General features: G+C 42.4%; 1 protein-coding gene across 7 annotated transcripts in view; it reads left to right on the top strand.

Moving 5' to 3' along the window:
- The window catches only part of frya (furry homolog a (Drosophila)), a 67,249-nt gene that overhangs the window by 32,227 nt on the left and 8,165 nt on the right, over window positions 1-26,857 (top strand). For 4 of the 7 annotated variants that reach the window (XM_037774355.1, XM_037774360.1, XM_037774356.1 and 1 more), the window contains exons 17-53: window positions 272-379; window positions 1,648-1,903; window positions 2,104-2,286; window positions 2,377-2,463; window positions 3,787-4,046; window positions 4,214-4,403; window positions 4,638-4,762; window positions 5,185-5,242; window positions 5,446-5,537; window positions 6,426-6,598; window positions 7,095-7,255; window positions 8,458-8,568; window positions 9,090-9,244; window positions 10,452-10,551; window positions 10,654-10,825; window positions 11,190-11,446; window positions 12,210-12,356; window positions 12,462-12,630; window positions 12,850-12,940; window positions 13,028-13,110; window positions 13,647-13,797; window positions 14,026-14,129; window positions 15,719-15,904; window positions 16,734-16,935; window positions 17,432-17,553; window positions 17,674-17,861; window positions 18,371-18,465; window positions 18,550-19,130; window positions 19,294-19,391; window positions 19,477-19,647; window positions 19,994-20,134; window positions 21,058-21,237; window positions 21,974-22,138; window positions 22,317-22,391; window positions 22,506-22,676; window positions 22,918-22,926; window positions 25,393-25,593. In XM_037774355.1, the coding sequence (XP_037630283.1) occupies window positions 272-379; window positions 1,648-1,903; window positions 2,104-2,286; window positions 2,377-2,463; window positions 3,787-4,046; window positions 4,214-4,403; window positions 4,638-4,762; window positions 5,185-5,242; window positions 5,446-5,537; window positions 6,426-6,598; window positions 7,095-7,255; window positions 8,458-8,568; window positions 9,090-9,244; window positions 10,452-10,551; window positions 10,654-10,825; window positions 11,190-11,446; window positions 12,210-12,356; window positions 12,462-12,630; window positions 12,850-12,940; window positions 13,028-13,110; window positions 13,647-13,797; window positions 14,026-14,129; window positions 15,719-15,904; window positions 16,734-16,935; window positions 17,432-17,553; window positions 17,674-17,861; window positions 18,371-18,465; window positions 18,550-19,130; window positions 19,294-19,391; window positions 19,477-19,647; window positions 19,994-20,134; window positions 21,058-21,237; window positions 21,974-22,138; window positions 22,317-22,391; window positions 22,506-22,676; window positions 22,918-22,926; window positions 25,393-25,593 (5,818 nt within the window). Of the gene's footprint in view, window positions 1-271; window positions 380-1,647; window positions 1,904-2,103; window positions 2,287-2,376; window positions 2,464-3,786; window positions 4,047-4,213; window positions 4,404-4,637; window positions 4,763-5,184; window positions 5,243-5,445; window positions 5,538-6,425; window positions 6,599-7,094; window positions 7,256-8,457; window positions 8,569-9,089; window positions 9,245-10,448; window positions 10,552-10,653; window positions 10,826-11,189; window positions 11,447-12,209; window positions 12,357-12,461; window positions 12,631-12,849; window positions 12,941-13,027; window positions 13,111-13,646; window positions 13,798-14,025; window positions 14,130-15,718; window positions 15,905-16,733; window positions 16,936-17,431; window positions 17,554-17,673; window positions 17,862-18,370; window positions 18,466-18,549; window positions 19,131-19,293; window positions 19,392-19,476; window positions 19,648-19,993; window positions 20,135-21,057; window positions 21,238-21,973; window positions 22,139-22,316; window positions 22,392-22,505; window positions 22,677-22,917; window positions 22,927-25,392; window positions 25,594-26,857 lie in introns of all 7 variants that reach the window. The other 3 variants (XM_037774354.1, XM_037774357.1, XM_037774358.1) reach the window with 2 other exon arrangements.

Raw genomic sequence — 26,857 nt, 5'->3', positions numbered from 1 at the left:
TTTCTGAATATGGGCTGTGTGTATTTCTCTGTGGATTAAGCGTTTCGATACTTTCACAGTATTTATATAGAACTTAAACCTGCTTTATAATATAAAAGCAATGAAAATGTCACTTTTTACAATATGGGACTTTTAACTCATCCTTAACTTAATTAACCCTGTATGACAATCTGGTTATTCGCCCCAATGCTTGATCAGTTTACACTTGACAGTTGAACATTGAAAGCAAGCTTTTGAAGTTAAACTTACTGTAAAAATCTGACCTCTACAGAGGTGAAAGGAAGCCCAAGATTGACTTGTTCAGGACGTGTGTCGCTGCCGTTCCTCGCATCCTGCCTGACGGGATGTCCAAGCCGGAGCTCATAGACCTGCTCTCTCGGTGAGTCGCCTCTCTTGGGGGAAAACCCCTTTGTAAGTTAGACAAAGCACTGTCTGGCGGCACACTCTCTGACTGTCTGAAAAGATAATTACCTGAGATCTAAGTGTTATTAAAGGGTAACTTCTGGGTTTTTTTTTTCAACCTGGACCCTATTTTCCCATGTTTTTGTGTCTAAGTGACTAATTGGGAAAACCATTTCTGAAATTGGTCCAGTATAAATACGGGCAGCCATCGAATTCGAAGACCTCATCCAGACTGTTGAAATCATCTACATATTCAGCCAAGACTTTGAAAATCTTTTAGATGACACTAAGCTACGCTTTCTGTACTCCAACACTCGTGTTTCCTCCATGGATGTATTCCACTATTCCACCGTTGTCTTCCGGCAACACGTCATCTCACGAGATTTCACAACGAGACTTTTCCTTGAGCGAGACTCTTTCCATAATGTCAGACACTTATAATAACAATCAGAGCCTGTCATGGCAAAAACTAGCACTTTTAGTTTATGTAAATGACGGTGCCAGCTTGCCCCAACAGCACCATATCGCAGCCTGTGAGCAGCTGCCGTCTACAGCGCTATTTCAGAAATTGTTGTTCCTATTAGTCAGTTAGACAAAAAATCGTGGGAAAATAGGGTAGAAAAATACCAAAGTTGCCCTTTGATGTTTGTTTTTAAGAGAAACAAACTTGCAGAGTAGGAACCTGAATTTCCTGCTTCCCCAGTTTGTGTCTCCAACCTAGTTTTTTATTGTTTGCAGCCAACTACCATTCCATTTTCTTAAGATAGAGTATCCACATATAATGGTCATGACTGTTATTTACTTTACTGTGTTGAAAACAATCTAGTCTATGAAGCTTACATTTTCATTACTGTTTTTCTATGTTTGACTCAGACTCAGGGGTTATATTAAATCGTTGTCTAAATAGCATTTGACAAACCCCTTGTCTGATAAAAAATTAACTCCATATCCGATCTTATCAGTTCTTTTTCTTACACGTAATGAATATTTCAGATGCAAGGCAACTGGAAGCTTGACAACTTATCTTATTATACACAGCAGGCGAATTTAAGATGGCTAAATTAAAGGAGTGCCTCAGATGACACAGATAAGATGTTTGCTCTGTTACAATCCTGTCTGCCAGGTAATCTTCAGGCTAAATATATCTGAAATGAAACCCACTCATCGGTAGTAAATAAGGGACTTCATTTTATTCCTGTAAAAGAAACCTGTTACATTTTTGTTTTTCTCTGTCTTCTTCGTCAGACTGACTATCCACATGGACGACGAGCTGCGACTCATAGCCCAGAATTCCTTGCAGAGTCTGCTGGTTGATTTCTCTGACTGGCGTGACGACGTTCTGTTTGGATTCACTAACTTCCTGTTACGGGAGGTCCAGGACACTCACCAGGGACTGTTGGATACATCCCTCAAATTACTGCTGCAACTGCTCACACAGTGGAAACTAACCCTGGCCGCCCCAGGGAAGAGCTATGACACCGCTAAAGTACACACAGCCGAGGTACGCGCCTTTGTGTCAATTATGACAAAAATGTTTGTGCCTTTCACATGTATGAAAGACTAATCACAATTTCACTCATTCTGTTTTTTCTGCTCCATCACTTGTGACAAATGCCTGTCAAAGAAATAGAAATTTAATGCGCTAAGGTGTCATAATTATCATGCAACTGTAAAATCAGCTTTTTGATATTTATGTCACAGCTGCTGCAGACCAGCTCCAGTCTCAAGATTCCCGCAGAGCGAGGTCCTCACTCCACCGTGCTGCATGCTGTGGAGGGACTGGCGCTCGTACTGCTCTGCTCCTGTCAGCTGAGCACCCGCAGACTCGCCATCTCCATACTGAAAGAGATACGGAGCCTCTTCGTGACCATCGGACAGTCAGAGGTAAAATGAGATTAAGTTAAACTGAGCAGAATGCGGGAAGGTGTGACGACTGTGTTTACAGAGAGCGATCTTATGCTTTGTCAACTGCAGGATGATGATAAACCAATGATAGAGATCATGGACCAGCTCAGCCCCGTAATCCTGGAAAGTTTCGTCAACGTGGCTGTCTCCGACACGGTAAGTTGTTGGTAGCTCCAAACTAAACGTGAGGCCTGTACTACACAAAGCGAGTTCATCATACCCAGGGTATCTTCTCGTTATCTGGCTTCACTAACCTAAACAAACGAGATCCCGCTAAGCGGTCCTACGAAGGTGATTATCAACTCGGTAAGTCAACCCAGGGTTTCTCAATCAGGCTATGAGCGCATTCACATACAAAGGGCGATGTATGCAGGATATAACCAATCGCAAACATGGACAAGTCTACTGTCAGCAGAGCGGCACATTTACAAATGAAGAGCAAACTATAATATTAGACAAACGCAAAGAAGTTAAACACATAATCCAGACTAAACGTAACACAGCTGAAGCTGCCAAATGCAGGAATGACAGCTGGCAAAAGAACAAAAATGCTGATGTGTGAATGTGTAAATTGTGGCGTGTGACTATTTCAACCTTCTCTCAGCTGCGTCCCCGACTCCAGCGGTGTGAAACGGACTCGGGAGCAAGTAAAAAAATAAATATAAAAACATAATTCGAAGCAGTAAGCACCAAAGCAGCCAGCAGTCTTTTCTACATTTTGTCAGTTTAAACTGTGTTGCTTCTGGCCTCGATTATGACTTTAACTTCTTCGTCTTTCTGTAATATTATCATCCGCACACTAAACTTTGATTGGTCAGTAGGCGGTGCTTTTATACGATTTGATCTCTTATCTGGATCATAACCTGCTCCGGAGCAGGTTTCAGCATAAGTTACCATGGCGATCTACCCCAGTAAGAAGTGATCCACCATCGTAGGACTGAAAACCTGAAGGGTTAACCCTGAAGTTACTTCGATAACCCTAAATCCTGCTCCGTTGTACAGGGCCTCTGGAGTCTCAGTTGAGATGCGTCTACAGTTTATTTGCTTTTTCCTTTTTTTCAGGTGTCATTTAAATATCTAGCCACATCTGGAATATGGTGCACAAAAACAGCAAACGCTTGTTACGTTGACTGTCAAGTCAGAAGCTCGGTTCAGTAATCCAGCATGCACAAATTGAATGAACAGCTGGAACTGAGCAGCTGTTGACCTTTTGACTCTCACTTATGTAAGCATCAAGCTGTCAGCACGACGCTAAGAATCCAGATTTATTGAGAAACGGATAATATGTCCAATGTCCATATATATGCATTTTCAAATTGTGTTTCTAAATATGCTGTGTGATCATCTGATTGCCTTATTCATATTTAAATAATCATCCTTAAGCATAAGGTTGAATAGAGAGATGGAAGGAGTGTTGCTATTTGGATATGTAATTCAGTCATGACCTCTGACCTTTGACCCCGCTGTGCCACTTTGCAGGCCGCCCTGCCAGCAGGCCACCACGTGGACCTCCAGTGGCTCGTGGAGTGGAACGCGCTGCTCGTAAACAGTCATTATGACATCAGGAGCCCCTCACACGTGTGGATCTTTGCCCAGTCTGTGAAGGACCCCTGGGTGCTGTGTGTGTACAGCCTCCTCCGACAGGACAACCTACCCAAGCACTGCCCCACGGCGCTCAGCTACGCCTGGCCCTACGCCTTCACTCGAATGCAGACGCTCATGCCCCTGGTAGACCCAAAGTAAGTGTCCTCCAATATGCAACACTTGTATTTTCTATTTTCTGACGTTCCTGTTTTAAGTAAAGCCACCTGACACCACTTCCCCTTTGCAAATGATAAACAACTCCTCGAGATCCTCTGTTAAAACCAGCGCAGATAAAAAATTATCTTTTTGTATGATTCACCAGTAACCCAGTGTATGCAAAGAAGACCAACATGTCTGGCAGCGGGGACAATTACGTAACCCTGTGGAGAAACTACTTGATCCTTTGCTTCGGGGTGGCCAAGCCCAGTATCATGAGCCCCGGCCATCTGAGAGCATCGACACCTGAGATCACGGCCGCCACGCCCGACAGCGGTGTCAGCTACGATAACAAGGTAGCTGCCTCCCTCGTCCTCAGGCCTTATTAATTCCCCCAGTGCTTTGTCTCTGCAGGATCAGGTGTTCATACGCAGCTTGTTGACATTCAAACTCGACGCATCGAATTACACAGCAGCTATCTTTGCATGAATGGAACAGAACGCTTGATAAATTCTTGCAGCCCTGTGTAATTAGGGGCGTTCAAGCGGCGTGAGACATTTATTTTGAACCGTCGATGTTTGATGTTTCAGGTTATCGGGAGCCCATCTGTGGCTTGGCTTCTGAAGCAGTTGGTTCCGCTGATGAGGGCAGAGAGCATCGAGCTGACAGAGTCATTGGTTCTGGGCTTTGGTCGTACCAATTCCCTTGTATTCAGGTATATCAGGAAAATTGTGTTTTAGATATTTTTAATGATCCATCATTGGTTTAGAAAATGAATAGCAGCACAGCATCATCACATTTTAGCTGCTGTATTATTGCTGTTTGTCTCTTTTAATGGGACAGGACCAGTCAAATGAAAGTTAGAGCACAATCCATTATTTTCTCTGTAGTTAAAGAACATGTTGACCTGTATTTGTGTGGATTTAAAGAGGAGATAAACGGGGGATTATAGTTGAGTGGTGCCTTGTTGCCATTTACAGCTGCATCTACATTGTTCCCTAAAAATCTGATTTTGTTTTTAGCTCAAATCTCTTCTCCGAAAACAATAGTCTTGCTGAAGTGCAATTTGTCCATTTAACTGAACGTATTTATGGTAGTTGATGATGACTTGTTTGTATTTTCACTGCCTGCACACAGAGAACTTGTGGAAGAGCTACATCCTCTCATGAAAGAAGCACTAGAAAGAAGACCTGAGGTTGGTTGATCGTGTTTACAGCACAGCACACAACATAACCAAAATATATACTGCTGGATTTAATGTGTGAATGGACTAGATAGTGGTCTGTAATTTAACTAAAGAACTGGATCAGATAATCTCAGTCACTAAATATAGGTTAATAAGATTGTCACCAGGGCTTTGGTCATTAAGGATTCTTCTTAATGTTTTTTTTTTTGCAGAACAAGAAGCGGCGTGAACGACGAGACCTGCTGAGACTGCAGCTGCTGCGGATCTTTGAGCTGCTGGCTGATGCAGGTGTCATCAGTGACAGGTTAGTGTGGTATTATAGTTGACACATTACAGAACCATACTCCACAATATCACACTCACGGTACACAAAGGGGGAGCACAAATTAAGATAACAAAACAGGGTCATCAAGATATAACCTTTGTGCTACATAACGCCTTATAGTTATTGTACAGTTTGCGTGTTGACAAATGATGAAAAAGCAGTTTACTAGGGCTGTCAATCGATTAAAATATTTAATCCTGATTAATCACATGATTGTCCATAGTTGATCACGATTAATCACAAATTAATTGCACATTTTTTATCTGTTCAAAATGTACCTTAAAGGGAGATTTGTCAAGTATTTAATACTCTTGTTAACATGGGAGTGGTCAAATATGCTTGCTTTATGCAAATGTATGCATATATTTATTATTGGAAATCAATTAACAACACAAAAAAACAAGACAAATATTGTGATTATCATAAAGTGGGCATGTCTTTAAAGGGGAGATTCGTGGGTACCCAGAGAACCCATTTTCATTCACATATCTGGAGGTCAGAGGTCAAGGGACCCCTTTGAAAATGGCCATGCAAGTTTTTCCTCGCCAAAATTCGGAGCGTTATTTATCCTCCTTCACGACAAGCTAGTATGACATGCTTGGTACCAATGGATTCCTTAAGTTTTCTTTTTTCATATGATGCCAGTATCACTCCAGCTTTAAAACTGAGCCCGCTACAACCTCTGAAAGATCGGCGGCCCATCAAATTTATAAAAATCAAAAAGATGCATTAAAGAAATGAATGGCGTTAAAACAAATTTGCATCGACGCCTTATTATCGCGTTAACAATGACAGCCCTAAATATTACTGTTAGATAGTTTGTTTTGTAATTTCTTCTCACTGGGCGTCTCCTTGTTTTTCCTAAAGCACAAACGGAGCTCTGGAACGTGACACCCTCGCCCTGGGCGCTCTGTTCCTGGAGTATGTGGATCTAACTCGGATGCTCCTGGAAGCTGAGAATGACAAAGACGCAGAGATCCTCAAGGACATCCGAGCTCACTTCAGTGCCATGGTGGCCAACCTCATCCAATGTGTACCAGGTACTCAGAAAAGATTCAGCCCGAAAGGTCTTTCTTGTCAGTTTAAGTCACCGACAACGCTCTGTTGGTCAGATTGATAAATTACTGAATGCGTTTCTTTATTATTGATGCCTAATACATCCAACTATCCTTTCCCTCAATTTGTGCATTGTGAATTCTATAATAGGCTTCCATCCGGCTGGGGTTAGCACAGCACACGGAGCACACGACTCCTGATATTGATCTTGTTTTGGATGTAGTCCAAGGGTTGTAGATCCAAAAATAGTGCAGCTTAAGGACAGAGCAGGCAAGGACAGGTGATGACTCATGGGTTGCCAAGCATTCACAAGTCCCCACTGAATGGCTAATGATCTGTCAAGGGACTTCAACACCTTATTATCGTATCGGAAAATGCACTTTTAGTAGTTAAGAGTTTAAGACGCTTGAATATTTTTTGCTGACTCTCCACTCTCTCAATGAGCCGACCTATAACGGACTGTCTTGTCTTCCTCCCCAGTGCACCACAGGCGCTTCCTGTTTCCACAGCAGAGCCTGCGGCATCACCTCTTCATCCTCTTCAGTCAGTGGGCCGGTCCGTTCAGCATCATGTTCACCCCTCTGGACCGCTACAGTGACAGGAATCACCAGATCACAAGATATCAATATTGTGCCCTAAAGGTAAACATACATTATGCAATCTATTGCCTTCCACAAACTCATACATATATTAGTGTAACCCCATAATGCTTAGTAGGAAAAGAAACATGCATCTTGGCAGTGGATTGGTCTGTCTTTATCCAAAGCATACATTTGAGAACAAGAGAATAAATCCACAAATTCCCTCACTGGAATAGTTTTGTGTATCTAATGATCTAACCCAGGGGTACCCAAACTTTTTCCCTTGGAGGGCAAAACTGGAACTCAATGTTGGGCCACGGACCAAAAGTAATCACCTATCGTATTGTAATGTTAAGATGCAAAATGGTACGAGGATCCCAAGTTCCCCCAATTGAATATTATTTTAGCTTTGAAATAGTTAACCCCTTAAAACCCACCTGCTGAATACAATTGGGCTCATTTCCAGTCATACCAAATTTATGCAATACCAAGAGAGTTTAAGGACCCCAGCATACAGAAATATTCAAATACCATTTTTAGAATAGGCAAAAATAACATATGTATACTGAATTAAAAAAAAAAACTGCATGTGATTATTATAAAGTGGGCATGTCTGTAAAGGGGAGACTCGTGGGTACCCATAGAACCCAATTACATTCACATATCTTGATGTCAGAGGTCAAGGGATCCCTTTGAAAATGGCCATGCAAGTTTTTCCTCGCCAAAATCTAGCATAAGTTTGGAGTGTTATTTAGTCCCCTTCCCGACAAGCTAACACAGGCCTTTAATTATAAAAAAAAATTCACTAACATCTGGCAGGCTAAATCAAACCTGATGGACAAACCCAACTTTGGCCCGCGATTGTTGTGTGTGTGTGTGTGTGTGTGTTTGAGACAGTCACCGAGCGGTGCTGCATCAAAGAACATCCTCCCATCCTATCTCTGCTAGCCAAGATATTTCTTTTAAATGTAATTCTGTTGTTTGGCATGGACTCCTCTCCACCCACAAGACAAATACAAACTCACAGAACAGTACACTCTCTCCTGAACTGCAGTGTGAAAATCCTGGGTCGCCAACATTAGATTTTCACATCTCTTCCACCCACTTCTATCTTTAGGTTTTAAGAAACAACAGACTTTGTTGGTTGGTAAACCTGAGCGCTGCAGTTTGCTGCCACATAACAGGACTTCTGGGAACTCAACACGTACTTCCTGCTACTGCATTCTGAGCTGTGTGCAACTGTTGCCTGTTTGTTCTTCCAGGCCATGTCTGCTGTGCTGTGCTGCGGGTCTGTGTTTGACAACGTTGGCCTCTCTCCAGACGGATACCTCTATAAGTGGCTGGATAATATACTCGCCTGCCAGGATCAGCGGGTATGTGGCCAATGCTTTACCACCGCGGTGCATTTAAACAAAGAGCTGACCCAGAAAGCCCCTCTGATAGCTCGCTGAAGCCCACTTTGTATTAAAAGCCCAACGCTAGACATTGCCAAGCGCTCGCCATTATCTTGCTGGAGGGCTGGCAAGTAGTAAAGGAGAGTATCAAAATAAATTTGTCTGATATTGTCTTTGTTTTCGGTTCACTGTGGTACAAGATAAAGCACCTGCATGTTTATTTTACACATTCTCCCTTGTCAAAATTGACTTTGAGCTGCCGTGTTATCATTGCACGGCTTGAGGAGTAGCAGTAAACTGGGCAGGTAGCCAAGAAAATGTAATTTATCATATTATTTGCATGACAGAAGTAAAGAATCATTTTACACCGACTCGCCAGATCTTTGAAAAATACACATAGCCTCAGATATTTGTGTAATGTAAAATCAGGAATACAGGGGATCCTTAAAAAAGACGTGATATTCAGGAGAGTCTGTGTTGGTGTGTTGCTCCTGGCTCAGGTCCACCAGCTTGGCTGTGAAGTCGTCATCCTGCTTCTGGAGCTCAATGCCGACCAGGTCAACCTATTCAACTGGGCTGTGGATCGCTGCTACACGGGCTCCTACCAGCTCGCCTCGGGCTGCTTCAAAGCCATCGCTACAGTCTGTGGCAGCAGGTACAAAAATCAATGTTCAACTAGTTGAGGTCAGCTGCCTGTGCACAAACACAGTTTTCACAAAGGGCATCGGGTATGATCATCCAGACTTCTTGTCCACGTGGGGACACCACTGGAAAATGAGCTCTCCAAAGCGTCACCTCAGCTGAACCTCTTAACCCTTTGAACTCTGCAATAGAAATGGTCCGCCAGTGCCTACATTGGTATTTTTGCTTATTTTGATGTCATTTCTTCAAATGCTTCATATCCCTAAAACCTGTACAACCTAAACTAAAAGGTTATACAAGTCAAAAAGCTATAATTACGAGGGGTGTCAATCAATTAAAATATTATATCGCGATAAATCGCATGATTGTCCGCAGTTAATTGTGGTTAATCACAAATTAATCGCACATTTTTTATCTGTTCAAAATGTACCTTAAAGGGGAGGTTTGTCAAGTATTTAGTACTCTTGAGGTCAGAGGTCAAGGGACCCCTTTGAAAATGGCCATGCCAGTTTTCCTCGCCAAAATTTAGCTTAAGTTTGGAGCGTTATTTAGCTTCGTGGTTGGTACTAATGGATTCATCATGTTTTTCTAGTTTCATATGATGCCAGTATCTTCACTCTAGTTGTGTTAATGCTTTATCGCGTTGACTTTGACAGCCATAATAATAATTGAAAAAGTATTGAAATTGTGTCATAAATTACAAAAGAAAATTAATAACATGTTATTAAATAAACAAACAGAACATATTGATCCAAAATATTTCTAAATGTAGAAACATGAACAAAACATTGCTCAACACTCTATACGTTTTTAACGATGCACAGTTTTTAGTTTTTGAGATATGCTAATTTCTATGAGCAGATCGAGTGCAAAGGCGCTTTGATAGTTTCGTAACGCTCCACACGTAACGTAATGATGTCATCGCGAGCGTACAACGTGATGACGCGAAAGACAGAAGCTTTAACTTTCCGCTGCGCAAAGAATGAATGCTCTAGTTATAATGGTTTTTATTTTAGATCGATTTAAACAGGATCATTCAAACAACGATCTTCTGCAGGAGTTTTTAAAGGGTTAAAGGGCTCACTGTTCATCTGAAGTTGGACTTCCCCTCCTGCTTTTTCTCAAAAACATAAACCCAATCATTATGTGGAACACTGAGCATTGTTTTCTTAAAACTGAAACATTAAATTATTTTGTTCTCTCTCTTTCCTAACTAGCAGAAACTACCCAAGTGACATAGTAACGCTGCTGAATCTGGTCCTCTTCAAGGCGTCAGACACCAACAGAGAAATCTATGAGATTTCAATGCAGCTAATGCAGGTGAGATATATACAACAAGCCCAGCTGCCTTCTGGTGCTTCTGTGTAGTTTTCTGTGGTTGAACAGTAAAATGACGCATTTCTCCTCCTTTCCTTTGAACAGATCCTTGAAGCTAAGTTGTTTGTGTACTCTAAGAGGATTGCGGAGCAGAAGCCGAGCAGCATCCTCTACGGCACCCACGGTCCGCTGCCACCTCTGTACAGCGTCTCCCTGCCTCAGCTCTCCAGCCAGCTGGCCAGGATGTACCCTGAACTCACACTTCCTCTGTTCTCAGGTAGCTGTTTGTGTCATATGTGTGCTGTGTATGTAGCCACAGCAGGGTTAGCCGTGGTATTTCAGCCGGCTGTAATACTCTCACAGGCTTACGGTTTCCCACTAAATGCTGCTCACTCATCTTCCAGAGAAGTCTTCTCCTCTTCCACCACCCACACACATACTGTATCTATGAACGCTCCCACTGACCACAGAAACACTTAGAGAGCTTAAATCAATTAAGGGACTCCCAGGTTGAAGTTGAATTCATATGTGGATCAGGATTAAACTGGCAATTATGTTGAAACTGAGTATACAGTATGTGTTTGATTTCCCCAGCTGATGTTATTCTGATGTTAGTATTGCCTTTCCCCTGCTTGATCCAGAGGTTAGCCAGAGGTTCTCCACCACTCATCCCAACGGGAGGCAGATCATGCTAACCTACCTCCTGCCCTGGCTTGGTAACATTGAGCTGGTGGATAGCGGCCTGCTGCTCCCGGTCTTCACACCGTGCACTTCAGATTATAGCGCTTCCATCCGGACGACCAGCGCGGGTTCATCCCACCAACTGAAGGGCACCGGCTGGGGCTCCTTACAGGCCACGTCCATGGTTCTCAATAACCTCATGTTCATGACCGCCAAGGTAAAGTTGTGCTGAGGAAATGGAATGGAATGGGGCATGGGTAATCAGTAGGGCTGTCAAATCGCAAATGAATCACACATTTCTTATCTGTTCAAAATGTAACTTAAAGGGAGATTTGTCATGTGTTTAATACTCTTAGCAATATTGGAGTAGGCAAATATGCTGCTTTATGCAAATGTATGTATATATTTATTATTGGAAATCAATTAACAACACAAAACAATGACAGATATTGTCCAGAAACCCTCACAGGTACTGCATTTAGCATATAAAATATGCTCAAATCAACATGGCAAACTCAAGAAGCCCAACAGGCAACAACAGCTTGACTATGACTTGCCCCAAACTGCATGTGATTATCATAAATTATCATGTCTATAAAGGAGAGACTCGTGGGTACCCATAGAACCCATTTTCATTCACATATCTTGAGGTCAGAGGCCAATGGACCCCTTTGAAAATGGCCATGCCAGTTTTTCCTCGCCAAAATTTTGCACAAGTTTGGAGCATTATGTAGCATCCTTCGACAAGCTAGTATGACATGGTTGATACCAATGGATTCCTTAGGTTTTATAGTTTTATATGATGCCATATCTTCACTCTAGATTTAGCCCGCTCCAACCTAAATTTCATAAGTTGCACTAATGCATTAAAGTTATTAGTGGTGTTAAAATGAGCTTGCCATAACGCGTTACTATCGACAGCCCTAGTAATCAGTCAATGCAGCTAACATGACGCTCTTTTTGTAACCCCTTTTGGTCAGTATGGCGATGACCTACCGGGACCAGAGATGGAAAACGCCTGGAATGCTTTAGTCAGCAACGAGAAGTGGAGCAACAATCTGAGAACCGCACTGCAGTTTCTCATCAGCTTGTGTGGCGTCAGCAGCGACACCACCCTCCTGCCATATGTAAGCTATGTCATTTAGGCCAGCTTCAAAAATGTTATGTAGATAACTTCTATTTTTAGTTCTTTCCGGTTTTCTCACGGCTATTCTGCGATGTTTTTTGTTCAGATCAAGAAGGTGGTGATCTATCTGTGCCGGAACAACACCATGCAGACCATGGAGGAGCTGATATTTGAGCTGCAGCAAACGGATCCAGTCAACCCTGTGGTGCAGCACTGCGATAGCCCTCCTTTCTATCGCTTCACCGCCACAAGCAAGACCTCCACAGCAGCTTCAGGTACACCTTTATAAAAAACACTGAACAAAATGTTGAATTTGTTTTTTTTAACAGGAAAAATCAACCAACCAGGAAATCCCAAATGCTCCAGTGGTACCACTTAGTGGCCAACCAGAGAAAACTGTGTTTGCTCTGGACGGAGCCCAGTGGGTGAATGTGAAGCGGTGTTGGTGTTAAAGATGCTCAGTTGACTTTCCTCTAACTTTTTTTTTTTTCCAGGCACCACATCGAGTAGCAACACCGTAGTCGCCGGTCAGGAGAACTTCCCCGACACTGACGATACTAAGACTGTGAAGGAGAACGAGGAGAGGTAGAGAACAAGATCTTGAAGCTTCTCATTAGATTAATTACAGTCCTACCGAGGCTCATGATGATAATTTCTCTTTTCTGACCTCAGGCTCAGCCACATAATGAGAGCCCACAACCGCTTGGAATCACGCTACAGCAACAGCTCAGGAGGATCTTACGATGAAGATAAGAGTGAGTGTATTTCTGTACTAGACATCCTTTGAAAAAAAAAAAAAAAAAGCAACCGTGCGGTTGTCACGGTCTGGTGAGTGTAGAATACACAGGCTGGTTTAGAGGGTAAGATGGTGGCCGGCATGGTGTCATTGATAATGCATGAGCAGTGCAGAGAGGCCCGGGGGTTCTTAAAAGGCGTCTGTGAGAACTGGCACTGAAATAAAAGTAGTCAAGCCCAGGGCCTCTGCACTGCTGCCAGTGACCCAAAAACAGCGTTGTTATCCTCTCATGGTCTGAATTAGCCCAGCAGACTAATATGAGTTAGAATCATTTGACAACGAAAAGCTCTCTTAAATACCCCCATTAACAACTGACCTTCAAAATGTAGTTCTCTTCTATGATGTTATGTAGTTGTACATTATTTAAATGCATCTCCAGTCTGTCATTTGCCCACTTGCCATATATGCCATAGCTCTTCATTTTTGATTGAAATTTGCCATATGTGTGTGTGTGTGGGATAAATGTCAGCAGTGTCATCTTCTGTAATCATTTAGGTGAACCTCTTCCCCCCTATGCTGATTGGCTGGTGGTTGTCATTGAGACCAATCAGCCCCATCCCCTGCCCATGCCTCTGAATGGAGGATGCTGGGCTCCGCTGGTGGACTTCTTACCAGAGACCATCACTCCCAGAGGACCGCTTCACAGGTCAGACTGCTGCATACGTTCATTCATTCATTCCGAGTTTAAAATGTCAAGACAAAACTTCTGCTAGTCACCCCTAAAGAATAACTAACTAGGGCTGTTTACTTTGCGATCAGACTGATCTTAGACCTTTAACCTGTCATGTTTTTGTGGATTTACATTCGCTTGGTGTGTTGTTGTGTTTCACCGGATTGAGAGGCTTTACAGTTTGTGTGTTTCTGTTTGTTTTAGGTGTAATATAGCCGTCATCTTCATGACAGAGATGGTGGTGGACCACAGTGTCAGAGAGGACTGGGTCATGCACTTGCCTTTGCTGCTACATGCCTTGTTTTTGGGTGAGTTCACATTATTATCATCTCTCTCTCTCTCTCTCTCTCTCTCTCTCATCTCAATTATTATCATCCCTGTAAAACCCGTCAGTGTAATTACATGATATTTACATATTTTACGTAATACAGTACACATCTTGATTGCAGATTTTGAAATAATAATTTGTTATACATTACCATTGTTTATTATTTATTATTAGTTTATTATTATTGTCTTGTTTACAGTAAGCACAAAGAGTTGATGAAGTCAGTTAAAGCTTCTGGTAAAAAGCTTTTATTCAGTTTCAAACAGCCGATACCAGACGTTTAATTTTTACGCCTCCGGCCACGGCCATAGCCGTGGCCGGAGGGAGGCGTTGTGTTTTTGGGGTCGTACGTACGTACATACGTCCGACCCATTCTCGTGAACACAATATCTTAGGAACGCCTTCAAATTTGGTACATGCATCCACTTGGACTCAAGGGTGAACTGATTAGATTGTGGTGGTCAAAGGTCAAGGTCAATGTGTCCTCAGTCCATCCCATTCTCGTCAACACGGTACCTCAGGAACGCCTTGAGGGAATTTCTTCAAATTTGGCACAAATTCTTTTCTCAAAAATGTTGCCAGCTCCTTCAGAGTTGATGAACAAATTAGCTCAGTTGTCAAAACCAGCTTTTTCCAGTTAGGACTCTTAGCCAAGTTAAAGGCCTATCTGTCTCCCCAAGATCTCGAGAGAGAGTAACCCATGCTTGTATTACCTCTCGGTTAGACTACTGTAATTCTTTGTATGTGAGTGTAGAACAGTCGTCTCTGAAAACGTGAACACATATCACCAGTTTTGGCCTCCGTCCACTGGCTTCCTGTCCGTTTCCGGATTGATTTAAAGGTTTAATTGCTTGTTTTTACGGTTTTAAAAGGGCTGGCCCCACCTTATCTAACAGAACTATTGCACCTTCATACTCCAGAGCTTAGAGCACTGAGGTCGACAAACCAGATGCTCCAGGATGTCCCCAGAACTAGAGGCGAAAAAGCCTCTGCGGTAGCCACCCCTAACCTCTGGAACAACTTACCCTTTCATATTAAAACAGCTCAGACCACAGAATCATTGAAGTTGCTGCCCGTCGTGTCCCCTGTAGTGCTGCAACTCTTTTACTGCTGTCATGTGCACATTATGTTTATTGTTTTCCTTTGTTCTTATTGTTGTTTGCTTTGTATTAATTTGTATTATGTACATGTTAAGCACTTTGGTCAACTGCGGTTGTTTTTTCAAAGGTGCTATACAAATAACGTTTAACTTGACCTGGACTCAAGGATGAACTGAAACACGTTTTTTTCAAGAATTCACACGCTAATTATGACAATTTCACACAAATGTCTAACAGGATAAAATGATGAAGTGCTGATATTTTGGACAGACACGGATGTAAACTGCAACTTGACTGGTTGGCGGAGGCATACAATAATTCTAGTTTCAATAGACTCTGAGATCAAGGTTGTGAAACTGGGAGAAAGGAAACTTGAAAAGAAACTCTAGTCCTCGCTGTAACAAGCAACACCTTGTCTGAGAGTTCACAGTGTGCCGCAGCAGGCTGACTGCTCTGATCCTTTCCTCAGGTATGGATCACTACCGTCCGGAGGTGTTTGAGCACAGCAAACGTCTCCTCCTCCACCTGCTCATCACGTTGTCCTGTAACAACAACTTCCAGGCCATCGCCTCAGTCTTACTGCAGACACGTGAGATCAACGGTACCAAGACCCTCACCTGCAAACCAAGTCTTCAGCCGGAGTTTTTACCTTCAGGTAAAAACATACAGGCTTTTAGTAATACGTTCACACTTCAGTAAAATGTCGGCGTAGACCCGGGTCCAGTTGACGGAGCTTCTTGGCTTGACACATTGCTCTTCTCTCTGGCTAATATAAACGTCAACAACAGGAGGGACTGGTTAACATTCCTTTCAGAGGATAGATAAGTTTCTTATCGGGGGAGAAAATATTTGGACACTGTGCCAAAAGCAATATTGAGCTCAGAGGACATCAAAGGTCTTGATTAAAGCATTCCATTATGCTATTTCTGTCCTCTTGCCCAAATTGGGGCCATCTGCTCGGGCTTGGATAGGCTGGTTTGCCTCCCCCCCCCTGCCGATAATTTGTTTTGCAAACGTCTAGACATTTATAATGTCCAGAGTATTATTTGACCATTTGAACACAACTTGTATGCTAAAAATAGTGTTTTTTTCTTTCTTACAGCGATACCACACAATGATAAATGAGATCCAAAGAAAACATCTTATTTTCTTCTCAGTCTTTGTAGCGTCTTCACTCCCACGTTTATATTTGGATAGTACGTGTAATATCTTGCAGAAATAATCAGTAAATTAACAACAAGGAAATGAAGTGTGCAACTACTTAGTAGTTAAAGTTCAACCACATTAAATAAACACTGTCAGTAGACAGGGCTAATTGGATTCAAATTCCAGACATGTTAAAACACAGGCCAGGCTGCTCGCTACACGTCCCCCTTTTACACTAACTCCTGCAAGTTGCAGTCAGGGAAATGATGTCAAACCTCCAAATGAACCACGTTGTAACCTGTTTCTGATCACACACCTGTTCTCTCTGTCGTGTTCAGGAGGATGTTTTGACTTCCTGCGGGAGTGTCAAGGGTCTCCCGTGCCGGACTCTGGTCTGAGTTCTTCCTCCACGTCGTCCAGTTTGAGTCTGGGAGGCAGCAGCAGCAACCTGCCGGAGATCTCGCACGAGGTGGAGGAGCTGGTGGCTTCCAGTAAAATGGACGAGAAGACCAACAAGCTCATTGAGTTTTTAACCACGAGGTGCTGATTTAACATGTTGCTTTTAAATTCCAGCAAGCAGTGGTTGGACTCTGAGAATGTAGTTTTACTTACGGGTGTTAAAGGAAGGCTGGAAGTATTTTACACACTAAATGCATGTTAGACAGCAGAGATACGCTTCTTACGCTGGTATGCTTTCTCATATTTCTTGATGTAGGTTACCACCTAGTGGTGCTATGTGCATAGTGCAATGGATTCTTATTAGGAGTAGATTAGATTTGATATTTGAATTAAGCTAGTGCAGCTGGCTTTTAGCATGACTGACTGTACTGTCACATTGGAAATTCCAATTAAATCTGTCAGTTTAAGTACAGACAATATTTAATAGGCTCAACAAAAGCACAGTAACATCTGGATTTGGGCTTGGTTACAGGTTATTCAGAATAGTCAGCTAATTGTGCCTCTTTCTACAATAGCAGACCTCTACGTAGACAATATACTGTGTGTTGTTAGTAACTATGAAACTGTTGTTTTTTAGAGCGTATGGGCCGCTGTGGTGCCATGAAGACATTTCAGCAAAGAACCATATTTCAAAAAGCACCGGGCAGCTGACCAACTTTCTGCGACATGTGGTGTCTGTGTTCAAAGAGTCCAAGTCAGGTAAACCCTTCGGTGCATCTTTAACAGTAATTATTAATTGATTAAATGGTTAGTACTCCATCTTTACCACTCAATAATTCTCATTTTCATCAGAACATTTCTTCTGTGTGTCCTCGTCAGATTTCCACCTGGAGCAGCAGCTCAGTGACGTAGCGCTGCAGACGGCCCTTTGCAGCTCGTCGCGTCACTACGCCGGCCGTTCCTTCCAGGTGTTCCGAGCCCTCCGGCAGCCCATCTCTGCCCACGCCGTCTCCGACCTGCTCTCGCGGCTGGTGGAAGTCGTAGGTGAACACGGAGAGGAAGTGCAGGTTAGTGCACATGAGACATGACGTGAGAGCATTTTACACATTTAGGGATCGTCCATGTAGGAGTTTCTTCTTTGCGTCGTTATCACTGTTGAATGCCCGTCGGCAATACAGTTTATAGTAGCAGTTGTTGGTAATGATGGTAATAAGATAATAATCATATAATGGCAGAAAATTGAGCATTTAGGATATCTAGGTGGGTGGGTTTGTTTTTTTATGTTGTTTCATTGTTTGTTTGTTTTTTTTTCTTTTTCTCTTTTCCATTGTGATCACAATTAAATACGAAAAAATTTAAATATTGTACCTTTGAATCTTGTTTACCATATTATACATCATCGCCAATAAAATATGTTTAAAATAAATAAATAAATACATTTTTAGATCATTATAAACGTTTAATCAGCAGATCCTTGAACTATGTGTCCATCAATTATTATCCAAATCCATCTGTTACTTTTTATCCATTAAGTGCTCTGTTATAATGAAATGATTATTAATTTTCTCTTTTGCAGGGCTATGTGATGGAGGTATTACTCACACTGGAATCTGTGGTGGATAACTTGGCTGAATGTCTCAAGAACAATGATCTCATGGCCATCCTGACAAGGTTTGTGTCTCCTCTACATATATTTATGTTTTATTTGTGTTTTTGTTAAAACATGTGGTAACTTTATCGTTTGTTTAATTCCAGAGCCTCGTCTCCAGATTTCCTCACCAGCCTCAAGCTGCTGTCCAACAGGAAGAGCACAGGGCAGCTCAATCTCAGAAGAGAAGAGAGGAGCCGACATCAGAGGAGCTCCTCCGTCCCCAAGAAGTTCGGCGAGGCAGACAGGTGGGCCGATCCGCCTCGCAGCGCCACACTGGACCGCATCCAAGCCTGTGAACAGCAGGTCTTGTTAGCCAAGACCCGCAGCCCGTCCTCGTCTAAAGACAACATCAACGACCCGACCAACATCAACCACCCCAGCAACCTGCTGGCCACCATCTTCTGGGTGGCGGTGTCGCTGATGGAGTCGGACTTTGAGTTCGAGTATCAGATGTCTCTGAGGCTGCTGAATAAGCTGCTGGGCCACATGTCGCTAGACAAGCAGGAGAACAGGGAGAAGCTGGAGAAACTGCAGAGCCAGCTTCAATGGAGCAGCTTCACTGGGCTCCAGCAGCTGCTGCTGAAGGGCTTCACCTCCGTGTCCACCACCGACCTCACGCTGCAGCTCTTCTGCCAACTCACGCCCGTGTCTCGAGTGCCTGTAGTGGACACCTCACAAGCCATAGGTACACTCTAGGAATCGATAGATGTTCTTAGATTTTAGGTCTGGAAGCTGTTATTTTCTGCCAATTTTCTTAATAATGTGGTGAAGCACATAAAACGACACATTTTCAAAGTGAATATTTTCATGTGAAATGTTGAATGAATTTGTTTGTTTCATCCGTTTAGGTTTTCCCTTGAACGTCCTCTGCCTGCTGCCGCACCTCGTGCAGAACTTTGACGGCCCCACGCAGTTCTGTCAAGACGTTGCTGAGAAGATAGCCCAGGTTTGGCTCTATTAACGTTTCTTTCCTCATTTTTCACTCAGAGATAATAATATGTTTCAAGCTAATGCACTATTTTGTGTGTCAGGTATGCCTCGAGGAGAAGAACGCAAAGCTCTCCAACCTCGCTCATGTCATGACTCTGTACAAAACGCACTCCTACACACGAGACTGCTTCTCTTGGGTGAACGTGGTGTGTCGATATCTTCACGAAGCTTTCTCGGACATCACCCTCAACCTGGTCACGTACATGGCAGAGGTTCGTGCATCAGCCGTGTCAGCCGATCAGTATGTTTGCATACTTGCCAACCTTGAGACCTCGAAAATAGAGAGGATTTTCCAAACTTTGTTTGTTGCATTCTGGTGACGTTTAAAGAATGAAAATAGCAAATGAATAAGTACACTGCAACAGCATTTTTATGTAAAATAGGCATACTTTTGATTTTGGCAATGATAAACACGAGTCTCCCAGGAAAACTGGGAGGGTTTGCAAGTGTGTATATTTGCTGAGGAGCAGTGAAAGGGTTGCACAGTCATTATTATTATTATTACAGCTTCTCTAAAGGTGCGAAATAAATGAATGGCATTTCATTCTGTTGTAACAGCTGTTGGAGAAGGGTCTCCCTAGCATGCAGCAGACTCTTTTACAGATCATCTACAGCCTCCTGAGTCACATGGACCTGAGTGGAATCCAAGCCAAACCCTTCAACATGGAGGTGCTCAAGACGATTGAGAAATTCGTCCAGGTGAGTTGAAATAAAACGTCAACACCTGAATACGTGTCCTACTGCTGATAATTAGTTTAAATTAGGGCTCTCAATCGATTTGAATATTTAATGCCGCATGTGATTATCATAAAGTGGGCATGTCTGTTAAGGGGAGACTTTCATTCACGTATCTTGAGGTCAAAGGTCGAGGAACCCCTTTTGAAAAGGGCCATGCCAGTTTTTCCTCACCAAAATTTTGCGTAGGTTTGGAGCGTTATTTGTCCTCCTTTGCGTCTCTCTTCCTTAAGTTTTCTAGTTTCATATGATAGCAGTTCCTTCACTTTAACTTTAAAAACTGAGCCCACTTCAACCTCCGAAAGATCAATTGCGTTAATGCATTACAGATATTAGTGGTGTTAAAACAAATGTAACACGTTATTATTATTAACTTTGACAGCCATAGTTTAAATATGTGGTGACTGTTTGTCTCATAATGATTTTTAGTTAATGGCTGTTTATATTTTTTAGGATATTCCAGTGGTAACTTTTACTTTTGGAGATATACTGTATGTGCTCTGAAAGTGAAAACATTCAGATCACCTCCATCAGATGTGATCATTGGAAACCTTTTAGGCTCTGAGTAAGAGTCTTGCGTTCCCTGTTCCTTTTGTGAGTGTTCATGGGAAAAAAAGGAGGAAAAAAAGCTGTCTTGTGTCAGTGCAGTAAATTTGTAGACACACCCAAACTATAAACAGTCTGCCCTTCTGCCGCAGGCTCGGCCTCTGCTTCTTCTCATGCTCAGTCCATTTTCCTTTAGCTTCCAACTGCCAGAAATAGAACCACATTAAACACACAGAGAGACATTTGTGGTTGTTTTCTTTCTAAACATGTGGCTGTGTTGGTTTTCTTGTCTGCGTGTGCGGGTGAAATGGTGCGCGTGTGTTTGTCTGTGTTGACTATAGACTGTCCATTGGGGGGAAGCGTTGAATATCCTGAAGCTGGTGGTTTCTCGATCAGCCAGTCTGGTGCAGCCTTCATCCCCACACAGTGACCTCGCGTACGAGGACATCAGCCGCGTGTGGGACCGCTCCTCCAAGGCCCTGCCTGGGAAAACGCTGGATTTCCACTTTGACATATCCGAGGTGAGAGACTCTTTCTCTGGCTTTCTTTCTACCAGTTTGAAAGTCCCTGCAGCTTGAGGGGAGCTTAATGCTTGTATGTTTTTCCCCTGTATTTGTTCCTGTATTTTCCAGGGTGTGGTGCTTGTTGAGGTTGTGTGTTTCTGGAAAGGAAACATTTCTTCCCCTTCCTTAATACTGATGTTTCTTTTTGACCAAACCCCTTGAGATTAGCTTGAAAGCTCCAAAAAGGTAAACACAATTAACCAAGCGAAGATACAGACGGAGCAGTGTGTGTGTGGGAACCGAACAGGGAGCTATTTGGGTAGCCCATGAATGGCAGGAAATGATGTCAGCTCTTTGCTGCTGCCCTTTGTATGTGAATCAGTGAGTTTTAGTGGATGGCCGACAGCGTGTGTATTTAAACTTGAGACACACTGGTCAAACCACAGATATTTCCTAAAATACCCAGAGATTTTTAGGCTATTTTTAGAGGGATAAGGCAGAGGAAAAGTAGGTTTGTTTTTCCTCAAATGCGTCACACATTGGGAATGCCAAGCAGAATAAAAATAGTGAACATTGATAAAAGATAAATGTTGAAACATTGATCACTTTACGGTCATCTTGGAGGAAACAGGAGCTGTTATGGAGCCTGACTCATGAATTGACTAAGCACAGAGGGACTTTCTCTTCTTCAAACTTCCACCGACTCATTGAGGTTTCTGTCCGCACGTCTGTTTGTTTGTATCCGCGCCGTTAGACGCCGGTGATTGGTCGGCGCTACGATGACCTGCAGCGTTCCCCGGGCCAAGATGTGAAGAGCAGGAGCACGGCAGTGACCCGCAGCACCTCCTCTACCTCCTCTGGATCCACCTCCAACAACGTCCTGGTGCCGGTCAGCTGGAAGAGGCCTCAGTCTTCACAGGTGAGCACTTCTTCCCTTTCCCTCTGACAGTTATGCGCATAATATGAAAGGTGAAGGTTAGTTATGCTTTGATAATGTCTGCATTTGATTCTTATTTAACACATTACCACCCCATCTACACCTGACATTAAAATGTGATCTGTATCTTTTGTTCAAAATATTTCTATTTTCTCTGCAGAAAAGAACTCGGGAAAAGCTGGTGAATGTATTGTCTTTGTGTGGACAAGAAGTGGGGCTCACAAAAAATCCTTCAGTAAGATACACTTCATTTGAGCAGTGCTATGAATTTCAACACTCGCTGGCCCATGCATTCAAAAATAGCCCATAAGCCCTTTTTTAATTCATGTCTATTTGTTTCTCTGTGTAGGTGATCTTCTCCAGTTGTGGGGAGCTGGACCTCATGGAGCACCAGCCCAGCCTGGTGTCCTCCGACGATGGGACCCGGGAGCCAGACAACATGGACGACACCACCTCAGAGCAGCAGTTCAGAGTCTTTAGGGATTTTGACTTCCTGGATGTGGAGCTTGAAGACGGAGAGGTGAGTCTGAAAAGTTTTAAAACAGTGGGAAAGAAAATGATTTGTTTGTCGGACAACAACGAAATAAAACTTGTAAATCAAAAACAACAACAACAACAACAACAACAGTAAGAAAAACACGACTGACACATTTTTTTTCCTCCCAAAGAGCACTCTTATACTGTACTGGGTCAGGTCTGCCGGCTCTGTGTAATGGGGTTTTCCTTTTTCTATTTTGTTTTTTTCTGTCTGTGCTATCTAGGAGCTACAGGTAAGTTTAGTCATGTTACATTTCATCTTGCTGTGGTCTTTAAAAGAGTGTTTGCTTGTGCAGATCATTTAGTGAACTGCCACGCTGATGGTAGAGAGTAGCAGACGTGTGTTGCATGCTGTGTAATTTACCAAACAGATTCTGCAACGTTCGTGTAGTTTAAGAGAGATAGAAACACGGTGTGTTTAGCATATTTCTCCTAGACAATCACATAGGACTAGTAGTCTGACAGTCACCAGTGAAATGCATGTCAACATAAGGTCTTTTTAAGATTTATTTTAGCTGATGTATAATTGTATCTTCAGTTGATTTAAACTGTGTTCAATAATTTTTTTTTCCTGGTTATTAAGAGAAAACAAGTATTATGCTGCATTCACATGGAATCAGGCAGACGGTAGATGGCAAAGCGGATATAATATTAGTGAACAAGAGCAGGACGGTAAAATTAAATGAAGCCGGCAGAAAATATTGGCAACCGTTAACTTTTTGCCGCCTACCGTGATGGAATTTACAGCGGATATTGCGTAGTTCCCTCACACCAGAGAAAGTTGTTTAAGTTTGCAATAGAACATTAAGAGAAATTTGCATTTTAAAGCTACATGCATTTCTAGAATAATTACATAAAATAGTAGACATGAAATCATTTTATTTAATGTATTTTATTCCATCACAATAGTACGGAGCTCCTCTAGACCCCAAGGAGAACATTTTTATTAACTCGTTCCCTCAAGTTACTTCATAGAGCACTTCTTCCAATCATCCTGACAGTCCACGCATTGCTGATGTTTGGAGCTCCCCTAGATGATGTACAGCACTTCGCTAAAGTTGGAAAGATATTGACAGATTCATACTTCCTGGATCAATAACTCATAACCGAAACATTGTTAAAACACAAAAAACTTATTTTTCTAACCGTAGTAAGGTGGACAATGAGCTACAACCTAATTTTTAATCAAAACGAGCCGTCCTCCGAGCTGGACACATAATATCGGTCTCTATGCGCAGCCGGCTGTGAGACGAGCGGTCAGGGACCGTCTACAAAGTGCAACTTTGTTAGGTAACTCGTTCCCTCGAGATACCTAACTCGAGGGAATGAGTTACTAACTTGAGGGGCACGTCATAATAAAAATGTTCTCCTAGGGGTCTAGGGGGTTCCGTACGATACCAATATATCGTATTGCGTATTCCGTTTCGCCGTCTTGCCATTTCGTTGGACTGTTTGTTTGTTTTCCGTTGCCATCTAGAAGGTGTTGTCCGTCTGCCGTCTACCGTCTGCCTGATTCCATGTGAACGCAGCATTAGTTTTGTTAGTTAGTTATTAGTTTTATTTTGCACACAGCTGACCTATATTGACCCCATCCCCCAACCTTTGCCCTGTGTAAAGTCAGCTCTTTGATAAGTTCATGCAGTGAACATTTCTGTTGCTTTACTTTGAGGAGAAGAACATCAGACTCTCCGATCTCGCTCAAAGTCAGCTCTGTCAATTTACACTGAGGCCCAAATGTCGATGATGATATACACATTGTTGTTCACATTGTTCACGGCAATAACATTTGTTGCATTAACTGGTTCAATTCAACATCACTCATGTTGAATTCTTCAATTATGAATATCTCTTTGTTTCATTTTAGTTCTACTTAGTCAAGCTTAAAATCCACAGTAACGTCTTGGCATTTTCAGCAAACTGATGCTGTAGAAATAACATAACTGTCTCTGTGTATCTAAAGCTGCAGACTTTATTCCCTGGAAAACACTGTCGTCAGCTGTTCTCTCTGTGCCCGCTAACATTTCACACAGACTGAAAACTAAAACAACTGCTGTGGTCAACAAAACACAGACAGTTTTATACGTTAATGACACCACAACAAGCTGAGGAAAGTTTTCTGACCACATCCCCATTTTGTTTTTGATCACAAATGGTTTATTTTAAAAAGGAAGATAATAGGCCAGAGTCAAAGCCATTGCTTTCTATCAGTGGTAGGCATTAAGCTAGTCGCCACAGGAAGTCTCCCTTTCTTGATGTGTTGATGTGGAGCTTTGGTGGAATGTGGAAGTTGGCTGACGTCCTGTCTAGTTGAAAGTCACTCTGCATTTTTAACAAGAAGACCGACAGCCTCAAGGGGGTTGAAACCTTTAAATATTTATATTAAAGTCTGACAATATCAAGGTGTTCTTAAATCCACATTTTCTGCCAGTTTCACCATCAACTTGACTATTTTGGTTGTAGTTTGAGGAATCTCTCTTTGTGAGGATACACTGCTCCAGTATTCCTTCCATTCGTAGCTGTGAGGGGAAAAACTCCCTCAGAGACTGCCCCCTCCCTGAACCTGCACTGCATGGTTGCGTGAATGTGTGTATACGGTATGTGTGTGTGTGTGTGTGTGTGTGGGCATGTGTTTGTGTTAGAGAAGAGACTGTGCTTTTACTTCTTGGTACTTGGTAACTCAAAGCCGTTCTCTGTTGCAGGGTGAGACTATGGACAACTTCAACTGGGGTGTTCGTAGACGCTCCATGGACAGTCTGGACCGGAGTGACCTGCTGCCCCTGGAGGAGAGCCAGCTGTCCAGCAGCATGCCCAGCCTCAGCAAGATCACCCATGAAGACTCAGACGAGTCGTCTGAGGAAGATTCCCTCATCGCCAGCCAGATACTCTCCCACTCTCAGCTTGTAAGTTCACCTTTCGTTTTGTATGCCAATAAATGAATGTCATAATTAGAATGTATTAAAACTTCTTAGATTTAATTTTGGGAGACGTATTTCGCTGACTAACGGCTGTTTAATCCTTTTTTGTGGAGGTGGGATTGTAAAATTTTACATTAAATTGCATTCTATGTGGAATTAAAAATTTAAATTCTTACATTTAACCCTCTGAGACCCACAATATACCCATTTTTGTCTTTTTTAGGGGGTGTACAGGGGATTTTTAGGGGGAGATAGCAGGTCAACAGTAGATGTCATATAAAAGTGGTGTACATCATCTGAAAGCTGGGGACCTGAAGATTAATTTAAGATGCAGCTCAGCACTGTGTGTCAAGTTGTTCTAGTCATAAATCAGAAATAAACATGAATTAATTAATTTAATTAAATTGTGAAAGGTTATAAGTGCTTAGAACATTATGATAGAAGTATATAATGGCCATTCCCATGCTCACTTATGTCTCATAAGTTGTTGCGGCAATTTTTGGGTTGATAACATTTGTTACACATATTTGGTGCTAAATTTAAAAAACATTTACCACTCGAGAACTCATGAAAATAATCAATAATCCCTCCAAAATAACACATTAAGACACCAAGCGATGAGGAACACCATAGAAAAAAGTCCATGCTGTGATTTGGTATCGAAAAGTTTTGACATTTTGAGCTTTCTGCAAGAATTGCATTTTTCGGCGATTGGATGGCGAGCGCTGTTCTGGAAACTGCTCAGAAACCCCCTTATTGTCAATCTAGCTAGGAAAGCCATCCATCCTCTGAATGTCTCTAGGTCTGTAGTTTGTGGCTGTAAAGTTTCATGAGGCTGTGATTATCCTAGAGGTCACCACAGGTCATTTTATATAGTGAGGTCAATTTTTTTTTTGAAATGGTCTCACTACAATGAAATGGCTAATATGGGGACTAACATCATCACACATGCATTTACAGTGATAGCCAATTTCCAAGACTGTTTAGGGACCCCAGTATGCAGAAATATCTAAACACATAATTACAAATATTACAAATATTCAAATATTTTAGTATAGGCGAAAATAGCACATTTATACTGCATGCAAAAAAACAGCATGGATTTTGCCCCAAACTGCATGTGATTATCATAAAGTGGGCATGTCTGTAAAGGGGAGACTCGTGGGTACCCATAGAACCCATTTTCAGTCACATATCTTGAGGTCAGAGGGCAAAGGACCCCTTTGAATATGGCCATGCCAGTTTTGTT

The sequence above is a fragment of the Sebastes umbrosus genome, chromosome 7, assembly GCF_015220745.1.
Source record: "Sebastes umbrosus isolate fSebUmb1 chromosome 7, fSebUmb1.pri, whole genome shotgun sequence".
NCBI classification, from domain to species: domain Eukaryota; kingdom Metazoa; phylum Chordata; class Actinopteri; order Perciformes; family Sebastidae; genus Sebastes; species Sebastes umbrosus.
Note: the sequence above shows the minus strand (reverse complement) of the source record. Positions and strands in the feature narration are given on the sequence as shown.